Here is an 11,920-nt window from a genome sequence, read left to right as displayed (position 1 = left end):
GGGAAAATGATGCCGGGGCAGTACCCTTACCGTAATCCCAAGTCATGAGGATTAAATAGTATCCAAGAAGCATGAGCCACCTAGACTGATCTGAGGCGCAAAGCGTAAGTATCGCTTTTCAGTACTCACAGGTAATTATCGATCCCTCGGGAGATTTGTATAGTCGAACAGTTCAGAATATTCCCTAGGATGAGGACGCAACATCATTTCGAGTTCAAGCAACTTTTTTATCGAATCGATCAACTAATTTGTATGCGTACAGATCCAAGACGATGGGGTGCAAAGGCATGTCTCGCTTGCAAGGACTATAGATAACTGCGAAATGAGAATATTCTGTGTGCTCTTTGGCCAGAGATTTTGCTGGGTGGCACGATAGGACTGTGGCGCACATAGTAAGCGAGTAAAAATGAGATTCTCGGTTTTGGAACTGGAACGATCAAGCAAACGAAGACAAATATCTCATCACGTGCCTTGCACAGAACTCAGACTCGGACATCGGTCCGAACTTGTTTGTGAGTTGATTGTCGAAGATCGTGACAGTGCTCTTTTACGGTCTGTGCTGAGTCTGGGTGTTGTGAAGTTAACGATCTACGGTGCACATAGCTATTTTCTATAATCTGAAAAACAGATTGCCTAAGCCCTAGGCTGGCCGAGCTTGGTGGGTCAATGATGTGTAAAACATTGTTATAATTTGAGTGGAAGCTCGAATCCTGAATGGTGAGCAATTAGATGTCTTGAATGCAAAGTGAAGTGGTGTGTGAAATGGAAATGAAGTTTCTGCCTTTGAATGTAGGTATTGTGAATGGTGAGGGGCAAACATCAATCCTAGCTATTTAGTGACTCATAATGTAAATCACGATATCAGAAGTCATTAAATAGAATAATTCTATTGTGTGTATTGTATGATATACAAATGGGCTGTGGTCCGCATAACACGAACAGTAACAGTGAGGATGAGCAGTAAGGAAGAGAGAGGAACTTCAAAGATAGCTTAACGAAGATCCTCTCGTTAGTTGAAGACTTCACCAACGAACGGATAAGCTCGACGACTAAGTCAGTCACACAACATGTGCTCAAGGAATCAGTCGTACGCTATTCACAGGAATACTCGAAATGAAATGACCGTTGCTTGAGAATCCTGTGTGTCTCTCGCTAGCCTAACCAGCCGACGGTATCACGTTCGTGAACGAGTAATAGATAAGATGGTGCAATCTGGGGATGAAAGGACGTCAGCATGAGTGCTTCTCACCTAGTTAATCTGTCCTTACAGCAATGGCGGCAGACCCGATTGTTTCTTGAGTAAGCTCTTCAGCTTCGTCAGTCAGAGCGGCAACCCGCATATTATGGAAATTGTGCGCGGATTGTAAGCTATCCGTAAACCGACACAAAGTATTGACTAGTGCGACGACTTCAGAACGCGGGAGCAAATGTTGCGTCCGGACGGCGGAAATAAACGAATGACGAGGTACCAATAGTAATTGATTTTACCTGCTCAAGAGCCTTCTCGTCCACCTTAAGTGGGACTTTCAGTGCAGCAGCAACACCTGATGGCTATACCTTGCCATTTTGCAATCTACAAACAAGAATAAGATGTCCAACAATCTTGGCAATTAATGACGAAATCTTATACGTCCAGCGTTAACTAGTCCTCATCATGAGTTTATAGTTGCACGAGAAATAGTTATATGCTGGGAGACAAGGACCAAGTTGGGGGATGACTCGTAAGAGAGGAGCACTGTACTGGAGTAGACAAGACTTATTTTAGCAGCTCTGTGTGGGAAACAGCTTAGAAACGAAACATGCAAGTTTGCCATCTACAAAGCACATCAGAAACTTAACATATATTGATTAGAGCGTACGTACCCATTCTCCACCAGTCTGGTTAAACCAGCTGTGACAAAGGTGAACTGAGATAGAGGGCTGAGGACCATTTTAATTCCGATAAATTAGAGCTTCAACTACTGGAGGTGTAAAAAAATCTCTCCAGAGATTATCTCGCATAAACACGTTTCCGTAGACATGGTACAGGCTCTTCTTAGGAAGCTTTTTCGAATGAAACTACTTCTGAAGTCGCCGAAAAAGTGCCACTGCCTGTGCCACCCTTTGAATCCAGCTCGAAATTTCCGAAAGTGAGGTCCTCTCACAGAATCACAAATGGAACAATACCGAGATGTTGTGTCGACAGAGCTAACCTGTCCGGATTCTCGACTGGCGAGTGAACTATTTTAAGCTGTAAATCACGTCGTCCGGTCAAAGCAGGGTCGATAAATGAAAGCCAAAGAATCAGTTGCAAATGCCAGATAATACGCAATGAAAGAGAACCAGAGGTCCGCTACGAATCGCAGACACGAGCGAGCTGCGCGTTAAGGATGTGCTATGTTAGTATCGTGGTTTCGTGGCTTCATCCCTTTGAGATCACCAAATACATGCATCATTCCCACAATCCACTTGTAAGTGAGGCGCCATTATCCACTCGCTCTTCATCTTCACCCACCATCACCGCCCCGATCTCCTTTGCATTTTTTGCATTTTTCCCAAAATGGATCTTACCTACTTCATGGACTTTGATCCATTCGAGGCCTTCTTAATACAGCCTGGACTGGACGATGTACTAGTGCCTGCTGCGCCTCGAACGCGGCCAGTCGAACTGGCTGGTGACGATGACCCCGGCTGGTACAACCCGGCATGTGATGAACTTCACTATAACTGCCCACACCATTTACGCTGTGGTAGCAGGATAATCCACTCGAAGAGGGTAATGCCCTCCACCCATTTGAAGAAGAGGAAGCACAAGTTGCCTTCGTTATGCCACCCGAGGCGCCGTTTTTCCATTTTGAAATAGATATTGTACCAGTGCCTCCTGCGCCTCGAATGAGGTCAGCGGAATTACCCGGTGATGACGAGCCCGGATGGTACATTCCGGTATGAGATGAACTCTACCTTAACCATGTACAGCATTTACATTGTAGTAGCCGGACGCACCCATGGAGGAAGGTAATGCCCTCCGCCTTTTCATAGATGAGACGGAAGGAGATGTCGGCTTTATCGCACCACCTCCGGCGTTGGAGCAACAGTACGACTATCCGAAATTTGACAGAATCCAGAAACTCCTGGAATCGGTCAACGGCATAAACGAGGCTTTGCAGAACCTGCAACAAAATGCGCAGAATGGATATATAAACCTCGATGATACAGTCATTGATCTCTTCCAGGAGGCGAGGAATCTGGCGGCGCTTGAACTCATCAATACTGTCGGCCACGCATCAGCGCACCCGGATAGTCGCAAATTGCCCCATTCAAGCCGTGTTCGCTATTTTGATGGATGTATGCCTCTCCATTAACTATAAGGAACGCCTACTGATCATCCATCACAATAGAGATTCCTGGACGGCCATGGTGGGGACGGAGACATCGAAATTCTAAACATGATTATAAGGAATATTGATCTGTAGCTAAAAATCTGTGCAGACTTGGTTCATTCTGTCATAACAAGCAAGCCACTCACCTTTGGGATGGATACTTGCAACGTACAACGAGACGTCCATTATTTTGTACCATAACGGTGGGCCTGATGCAAGAGAGGTAATCTTGAGAATTAGTGTCCTACCCGTAGACTTGAATATCATGACGATTAAATAGTTTGCAAGTAACATGAGCCATCTTGATTGGTTCTAAGGCTCGAAGCGTGTGCGCTGCCTTTAATTGCTCACCTGAAATTGTTTCTACCTCTCTCTCGATTCTCTGAAGTCGAACAATCCAGAATACTCCTAAGTGCGAGGAAGCTATCCCCATTCGAATTCAATCAACTCTTTCATCGATCGATTTGTGTGTATTTGTTGTAAAGATCCGACATGATGGGGCGCAAATGCACGCCTCGCCTCCAAAGGTCAACGGATAACAGAGACGCGGGAATATTAGGTGCACCTTTTGCTCTTCCCAGAGGCTCTGCATCGAAGTGGATTTACAGAACTGTGGCACACATAATAAGCGATCATAATGAGATCCTCAGTTTTGATCAAACATGGCCAAAGGCTTCGTCACGTGCCTGTACTTGTGGCTCAGATTATGGCGGCTGGTGTTCCTGGAACCTGTATACTGTACCGGGTACCCAGCTGTATGACCGCAACTGTAACGGTAACGCAGCACTGGTTGGGTTGCTACAGGTAACGCGAAATTTAGATGAGTTGTACTTGTAGTAGCATTACAAGAATAAAAAAGTGGTATTGAAAATACTTATGCAGTGGCTGTCTAGATGGACCGGTTGCCTAATTTTTTTGTGGTAACACTATTTTCAGGGCTAGTTGCCCAAATTTGGCTGTAACGCACTACTCTTGGTTGCGGTCATACAGCTGGGTACAGTATATTTTTTTATTTCTAAATGCCGTGAAATTAACTCGTGTCAAATACACATGCCGAATTGAAGATGAATGCCCGAACCGGCTGAATTTACGACAAGTTTGTGTACGAAATAAATATACATAATGAGTAGAACCAGAGCCTGTGTAGAGAGTGGCTGGTGCATTTGGCATAAGAATAGGAGCCATGTTAAGCGGGAAACAAAGATTCTGCCTTTCAACGAGCTTTATCTGATTCTCAAGCTCAATATCACATCCTAAGTGGGTCACAATATAAATCGGACTATAACGAATACTCGTCGGTTATATGATACACAACTGAACCGTGGTCTGCTTTGCGGGAGCATTAAACAATGAGGGTTAGAACAGTTAAAAACAGGAAAGCTTCAAAGACTGGTTTTTGGATGTAAAGGCAAACCATCGACCTCATGAGTACACAGGCACCTCTGCAATATCTGCATGCACATTTGGCTGTCACAGAGACAAAAAGCTATGGAACTCACCGTGCGGTCAACGCTAAGATACACCAAAAAGAAATGTCGAGAGATCTGCCATGAATCGCAGCCACGAATGAGCAACGCGTCAGAACGCATCATGTTAGTGTTGTTTTCGTGGCTCGATCATTCCAAAGCCACCAAGGACCCGTGCTGCTCCTGTGATCCACATATAAAAAGAGGCCTGATTGTTCATTCACCCTTCATCTTCACCCACCATCACTGCCTCGTCCTTTTGGAATTTATCACAAGACCTTCTACGCAGTCTTCATGAACTTCAACCCACTCGAGGCCTCATTTATCCAGCCTAGAATAGACATCGAACCGATGCCACCTGCACCTCGAATGAGGCCAGTTGAGCTGCCCGACGACGATGACAGGCACGATTGGTATATCCCAGTATGTGGTCAACTTCACAACAATCAGTCACACTATTTATGCTGTAGTAGCAGAATGCACCCGCTGAGGAGGGCAATGCTCCCCGCCTGTTCGAAGATCAGATAGCAGGTGCTGACTTCGTTGCGCCGCCCCTGATATTTGAGCCTGAGTGGAACTACGAAGTCCTTGGCATAATCTATCAACTCCTGGATTCAGTCAACAACATAAACGAGACACTGCGAAACCGTCGTTGATGGTGTCCCAATTTAAATTGACCAGCCGTCTCGCTCGTATGCCTACTATAACTAATGTGCTTGCTCTGACCACTATGAAGTTGATTTCGCAACTTCTCGGCCAGCCTAGGGCTTAGGCAATCTGTTTTTCAGATTATAGAAAATAGCTATGTGCACCGTAGATCGTTAATTTCACAACACCCAGACTCAGCACAGACCATAAAGAGCACTGTCACGATCTTAGACAATCAACACACAAACAAGTTCGGACCGATGTCCGAGTCTGAGTTCTGTGCAAGGCACGTGATGAGATATTTGTCTTCGTTTGCTTGATCGTTCCAGTTCCAAAACCGAGAATCTCATTTTTACTCGCTTACTATGTGCGCCACAGTCCTATCGTGCCACCCAGCAAAATCTCTGGCCAAAGAACACACAGAATATTCTCATTTCGCAGTTATCTATAGTCCTTGCAAGCGAGACATGCCTTTGCACCCCATCGTCTTGGATCTGTACGCATACAAATTAGTTGATCGATTCGATAAAAAAGTTGCTTGAACTCGAAATGATGTTGCGTCCTCATCCTAGGGAATATTCTGAACTGTTCGACTATACAAATCTCCCGAGGGATCGATAATTACCTGTGAGTACTGAAAAGCGATACTTACGCTTTGCGCCTCAGAATCAGTCTAGGTGGCTCATGCTTCTTGGATACTATTTAATCCTCATGACTTGGGATTACGGGTAAGGTACTGCCCCGTATCATTTTCCCTCTCGTGTCAGGCATCTCGTTACGAAGTATGATCCAAGACAAGTTCTCTTTCATTATACGTTGCAGTTGTCTACTCTAAAGGCGGACGGATTGCATGCAATAACAGAACAAACCGACCGGGTACAGTTTTATTATTATTATTAATGACTACGGATTGATATTGACGACGATGGCATTCAGAATTTCGACGTCGCCATCCTCAGCATGGCCGTCCAAAAATCTCTGTTGTGGTGGACGGTTGGTAGGTGTTTGTTATAGATAATGAAGAGGCATACCTCCATTAGAATTGCCAGTATGACTTGAATGGGGTATGTTGCGTCGCCTCCACGGAGAGCTAATGCCGTACCGATGGTATCGATAAGTACGGTTGCTAGCATGTCCCTCGCCTCCTGGAGGACGTCAACGGCTACATCATCGAGATTGTTTATGAAGCCGTCTCGCATGACTTGGCATCATCGTCTGCGATAGGTTCACCGTCAACATCATCAATGGGCATGCCATCAATAGGGTCACCATCCAAAGGATCACCGTCAATGGGATCGCCGTCGATAGGTTCTCCATCCACGTCGTCAATCGGCACACCATCCACATCCTCTGCGCTTGCGTCGGGCTTTACTTGCTCCTCGGCGTCACTATCCGTGTCCATGTCTGCTTCACCGTCTTCGTCTTCCGCAGCACTTCTAGCTTTAGTCGCAGGAGCATCTTCTTGTACGACTTCCGCAGGCTTGAAAGCACTTGTCTTGAACTTCGCTGTGAAAACAGGTGTCTCGTTTCGGGCTTCTGTTTCCTCGTTTGTTTCCTCTTCGTCCTTCATCTCGGTATTTATCGTACCATCCAGACGAGATCTCAAGGCCTCGATATACTCCGGAGGGAATACAATCCAATCCTCCCAAACGTCAAGGACGGCAGTAATCTGCTTCTTGAACGTCTCCGCCGTAATCCGTCCTGGGAACGAATGATAGATTCCCGACAAGTGATCGAAGACAATACCAAGTCGAGGCTGGAACTCCTGCCGGAACTTCCAAGCACTCGGAAGTGTCACAGCGGAATTGTGTAGGATATCACAGATGAGGTGAAGACGCGCGACTTTCCTTGGGACGGGTGTACCGTCGACTAGTAAGGAGGATACGATGATGTCGCTGACTTCTGATGCTGCTTCGGCGTGCTCGAGGCTGAACGCCATGCAGCGTGCTAGTTCTCCGCGTTTGCCGGAGAGTGCTCGGAGCATTGCTTCGAACCTGCGACGCGCAAGTTTTCCGAGTTTGGTTTTACGAACTCGTTCACGCTCGGAGTCTTCGGCTGAATCCGTAGAGTAGATTGAGTTGTAGCCCTGTGGATTTGGTTAACATCGTCTTCCGTGAATGGAATAGGATGGGCTTACTTCGTCGTCAAATCCTTCAAGTATGGATTCACCATTAACTAGGGAACGATAAAGCAGATTCTCAGGTGTCTATGATTTGTTACTTAATCAGTCTCGAAATCATTTGCATGTGTAACTGAAGTCATTTACTGAAGGGTCAAACAGGAACCTGAACTTCGCATTCTGACGTTCTCGTTCGCGGAGAAGGTCCTCGAACTTCTCCCCATTATCTTTAACTTTCAGAGCAACAGTCCGAATGAACTTTTCGGTATCAGGATCCACGCCAATCCGGCCGGGTCCTGTCGGACTATACGAGCGATGTCTGCCCCGACTTCGACTCCGACTATCCCTCCTCGCGCGAACGTAGGAAGGGGATCGTGACCTTGACCTCGACTTATGATAACGAGCTCTACTTCTACTACGCGACCAATTGCGAGAATAGCTACGTGGACGCTTAAATCCACGAGAGCGTGAATGTGATCGAGATCGATAACGGTCCGGTGAGTAACTTCGACTCCGTCCTCGAGCTCTGTCATTAGACCGGGACCGAGACCTTGAGCGCGACCCAGGGTAAACTGAGAAAGAACTCTCGTGAATATTATATTACGTTATAGTGAGACAACGCACTCGCATAGGCAGGCTTGGCTGCCATTGGTACTGCTTTGCTCCACCCAACTCTCAGAATGGAGCCTCCCCAGTCAAAGCCGTCGATTTCTCGGATTGCTGTTTCGGCATCCTTGCGTTTCATAAACGATACGAATCCGCTAAGTCCACCAGCACGCTTTGCACGCGTCGCTGTAATGTCTGCACCTGGGCCAAGCGTAGCGTCTCCACGGGGCCACATAATTTTAACCTGAAGACCCTCATTGTAAAATTTTAAAGAGACGAGAGTCCCTTGTAGTACTCACGGAGCCAACTGGTCCACAACGGGAAGCAAAGAAATTGCCCAAAGAGGTTTCGTTAACGTTCTGTGGCAGATTTGCAACAAAAATATTAGAAGTCTAGATCAAGAAATCAAATTCGTGTCCTTCTGTTGTATCAAGTTGGGCATGTCGTACCAAGGGGTCGCCACGGTCTTTACTTCCACTCTGGCCCTCATAGGCTAAGTCCGTCAGCAGAAATGCTCAAAGGCATAATCGAATCGCCTACCTGCAAGCGCTGTCACAGACCGCCCTTGTGCTAGATTTACGATAAGTGCCCGTTTTCAGTGTTAGGCGCACGACGAACCTTGGCTACTTCTTGCCAGTCTCCGTTCTCGCTCTGCCTGTTCTCTGCAAAGAGGAATTCAGCTCCAGACCAGCATAGCTTATATAACTCGTACTTTTTGATAACTTCCAAAAAATCATCCATGGCCCGTTTGCCTTTCGGTTTGGGAGCAGGTGCAACAGGAGGGGAAGGCTGGCGCTAGCGTTGAAGTGAGCACATAGACTTTGGTAAATTGCGTTGAAGGGAATCATACCGGAGAGTCATCGTCATAAAATGCCCGTGTTCCTAGGTCTCTCTGGCCTCTTCCACGGGGGTTGTATTCGAGGTTGTCGCTCGCCCCAGCCGCAGAAGCTCTGACAAACCCGCTTCCCTTCTTACGGGCAGTGTTTCCCTCGAAATCGTCCAGGAATTCAGCATACGTTTTCGCGGCTAGCTCCTCTTCTTCACGCCTCTTTGCCTCCTCCCTTTCTTTCTCTTTCTCCCGCTTGGATTTTCGGACGGTCCCCTGAGTGTATTGTGATAGTTTCTGGTCGTCTACTACTTTCTGCTTAAGGAGAGCCAAAGGTGTGTGAGTTTGAGCTACAGGGAGATGGAACATGCTTGCAATCCATCATACAGGAAACGTCTGTTCTTCCTCTTCGTCATTGTTGAAGAAAGTCGCCAGTTTCGCCTTGGTCCGATCCATTAGAGCAATCCTTCGAGGCACTATGAGTAGGTCAGGTCTAAGGTCACGGTCAAGAGGCGAAGTTGGCTGTTACGCATCTCATTCCCGTTATGGAAGATTGTACACAGACTCAAATATGGGTTGATTACTCATCATGTAGCCTGTGCATATCCCAGGATGCATAAAAAAGCCATACTTAACCGACGATACGTTCAAGCTGCTGGAAGGACTGGAACAAACAAATGGACTATTGCCATCCCCGCTTCTTTGGAGGCACTACCAAGGGGTAATGGCAATGCAACTCGCATGTCCAAGGCTCCAGGCATGGCCTTTCGTCAGAGCAAAATTGATTGAACTAGAATACGTAAATAACAAATCCCCATCAGCAAACGAAGCTGCTCGTAAGGGTACTTGTTCAGATGCAAACAACATAGGATGCACATTAATATAAGAACACATGTCAAGAGAGGTGTTCGACTCGGATCAATTTACACATACTCTCTGTCTCGTCTGGCAAAATGCCGAGAGCGATTCATACTACGTATGAATTGACGGTCACATATGACAACGGAGACGGTCGACAGCTCAGCAACTCATGGACTACAGAGCTTCGGAGTACCAAACCACGAAACACATTCTGCAAGTCTAAACCAATGGCAAGCAATCCAAAAATGCTTGCTGCATTCAGTACTAAAACAGGTAATGCGAGTGTATGTATTGATAAACTCATGTTACTGCATAGTTATAACTGACGTGTGATGCATCAACCCGATATCACAAATAGAGAGTGGACCTTACTGCTCTACAGCTATGTGGTTTCAACGAAGGAAAAGATGTCGCTGTTCAATTTGACAACAATGATGGAAAACTTCCTGTTGGTCTCCCACAGCCGGATGCCTCATACCCAACAACTAGCAGTTCAAAGGTGAAAAACGTAAATAATGCAACTGTCACAGTTGCTTGCAGGAGGATTAAAGATGAAGATTGCTATGATATTGGTGTGACTACATACATGCTTTTATCCAAGTAAACAATCCTGTCTCAGAGAGGAATCAGAATGTATCAAGTTCCTGCATGACTTCAGAAGATAGACATGTCTCAAACAAACATAAATAGGCAAAAAGCGAATTGTACCCTACTAAGATTTAATCATAGATTGTAGTGATGTTGATTTATATTAATTGCATAATATATTCATACATACACTACTGATGGATTATAGCCATAGAAAGACATTTGATGATTAGTACAAACTAACTCTTGAGCTCCATCTTCAAAAACATGTACTACACAAGACACAGCACATTTGATCTACTTTGTATGCATCAAAGATTGCTGAAGGCCTTGATCAGTCATGTGAGTCCACTTGCTAAATCCAGTCCGTCAGTATGCAAAAGTCTATGAGATCTGATGGGTACGTAAAAGGTGACATTGCTCCTGCAAACAAGAATGTCCAAATATAATTCCTTTCTGTGCATGCACCCTTCCAATCAGTCCCAGTTCAACGTACCTTAGTACACACTATCCAAATGTCTGGTGACAATTCGAAAAAACCAAAACCGACACACACTGAGTACAAAGTAACAATCACGTATGACGATGGCGAAAAGCAGGTCGAAGGGTCGTGGAAAATAAGACTGAACCCTAACCGGGACACTCTTCTTCAGAACGTCAATGTGACTCACAAATTCTGTGTATCTAGATCACCTTTTTCTGACTCACGTAAAAAAATTGAAGCAGGACTCTCTACAATAACAGCAGACCCAAAAGTACGTAAAGTTAAAAGCATGCTAACTTGTCTTATAAGATATTTTAGCTGATATGTGTATTGCTGGCTTGGTTATACATATAGAGAATAGACATTACCTTCCTAAAGTTATACAACTTTAATAGTAGACCAGAAGTCTATGTATCATTTGATAGTAATGATAGTACAGCTCCTATCATTCTACCACAACCAGAAGATTCACCTATGATGAAGAGTACTACAACAAAAGTCAAATGGTCTGACAAAGGAAAAGTAATTGTCAAGTGTGAAAGACTGCAGACTAGGAATTGTCCCCATACTGAATTGGAAGAGCATATAGCTTTACACCATTAAATAACTATAGTGTTATATTATTCAAATTGTTAGTGATTGAGTTGATCCATAGTTTGAATACTAGAGACAAGATTCTTAATATACTGTGATTAAATATAGTAGAATACCTCAGACTCTATTGTATTACTCTAATTAATTTGAAATATTGTAAATTACAATAAATCAGTTCAATCTGACAGAATAAACTTGGGTATAATTACACAGTCAATTCAGTATGCTGATACCATATACTGTACTTGATCTCTAGTGAGAACCTTCTGTAAAAGGTATATAAGAATATATTATGTAATTTACAACTAAAGAATATAAAGAATATATTCCCTATAAGACACAGAAACTACTGTTTATAATACCTTTTTT

The 11,920-nt window shown here is 44.9% G+C and overlaps 5 protein-coding genes across 5 annotated transcripts; 4 read left to right on the top strand and 1 right to left on the bottom strand.

The window, feature by feature from the left end:
* Positions 1–1,973: 1,973 nt before the first annotated feature.
* On the top strand, positions 1,974–3,341 carry FOMMEDRAFT_167961 (uncharacterized protein; the record flags this gene model as incomplete). The annotated part of the gene is made up of 3 exons (XM_007266464.1): positions 1,974–2,729; positions 2,780–2,922; positions 2,973–3,341. The coding sequence occupies exons 1-3, from the start codon at positions 2,540–2,542 to the stop codon at positions 3,339–3,341; spliced, it is 702 nt and encodes a 233-aa protein (XP_007266526.1). The 5' UTR covers positions 1,974–2,539.
* A 1,282-nt stretch (positions 3,342–4,623) lies between these two features.
* Positions 4,624–5,322, top strand: FOMMEDRAFT_20058 (uncharacterized protein). Its single transcript, XM_007266463.1, has one exon. The coding sequence runs from the start codon at positions 4,815–4,817 to the stop codon at positions 5,121–5,123; it is 309 nt and encodes a 102-aa protein (XP_007266525.1). The 5' UTR covers positions 4,624–4,814; the 3' UTR covers positions 5,124–5,322.
* Positions 5,323–6,256: 934 nt separating this feature from the next.
* On the top strand, positions 6,257–6,612 carry FOMMEDRAFT_20057 (uncharacterized protein; the record flags this gene model as incomplete). Its single annotated transcript, XM_007266462.1, has 2 exons — positions 6,257–6,349; positions 6,410–6,612. Coding segments are annotated over 2 exons (171 nt in total), but the record flags the coding sequence as incomplete, so codon positions are not given.
* Positions 6,613–6,653: 41 nt separating this feature from the next.
* On the bottom strand, positions 6,654–9,522 carry FOMMEDRAFT_107807 (uncharacterized protein; the record flags this gene model as incomplete). Its single annotated transcript, XM_007266461.1, has 10 exons — positions 9,049–9,522; positions 8,911–8,993; positions 8,817–8,860; positions 8,739–8,768; positions 8,648–8,691; positions 8,498–8,590; positions 8,217–8,442; positions 7,740–8,164; positions 7,611–7,679; positions 6,654–7,559 (listed from the first exon to the last, which is right to left on the bottom strand). Exons 1-10 carry the CDS (start codon positions 9,391–9,393, stop codon positions 6,654–6,656), a joined length of 2,265 nt encoding a protein of 754 aa, XP_007266523.1. The 5' UTR covers positions 9,394–9,522.
* Positions 9,523–9,977: 455 nt separating this feature from the next.
* On the top strand, positions 9,978–11,560 carry FOMMEDRAFT_28480 (uncharacterized protein; the record flags this gene model as incomplete). The annotated part of the gene is made up of 5 exons (XM_007266460.1): positions 9,978–10,169; positions 10,268–10,384; positions 10,791–10,815; positions 10,954–11,228; positions 11,312–11,560. 5 exons carry the CDS (start codon positions 9,978–9,980, stop codon positions 11,558–11,560), a joined length of 858 nt encoding a protein of 285 aa, XP_007266522.1.
* Between the last annotated feature and the right edge of the window lie 360 nt (positions 11,561–11,920).

The sequence above is a fragment of the Fomitiporia mediterranea genome (assembly GCF_000271605.1).
Source record: "Fomitiporia mediterranea MF3/22 unplaced genomic scaffold FOMMEscaffold_6, whole genome shotgun sequence".
Classification (NCBI taxonomy): domain Eukaryota; kingdom Fungi; phylum Basidiomycota; class Agaricomycetes; order Hymenochaetales; family Hymenochaetaceae; genus Fomitiporia; species Fomitiporia mediterranea.
Note: the sequence above shows the minus strand (reverse complement) of the source record. Positions and strands in the feature narration are given on the sequence as shown.

Excerpts from the sequence above, each read along its gene's own strand:
- FOMMEDRAFT_20058 (XM_007266463.1), top strand. The coding sequence starts at position 4,815 with ATGCACATTTGGCTGTCACAGAGACAAAAAGCTATGGAACTCACCGTG.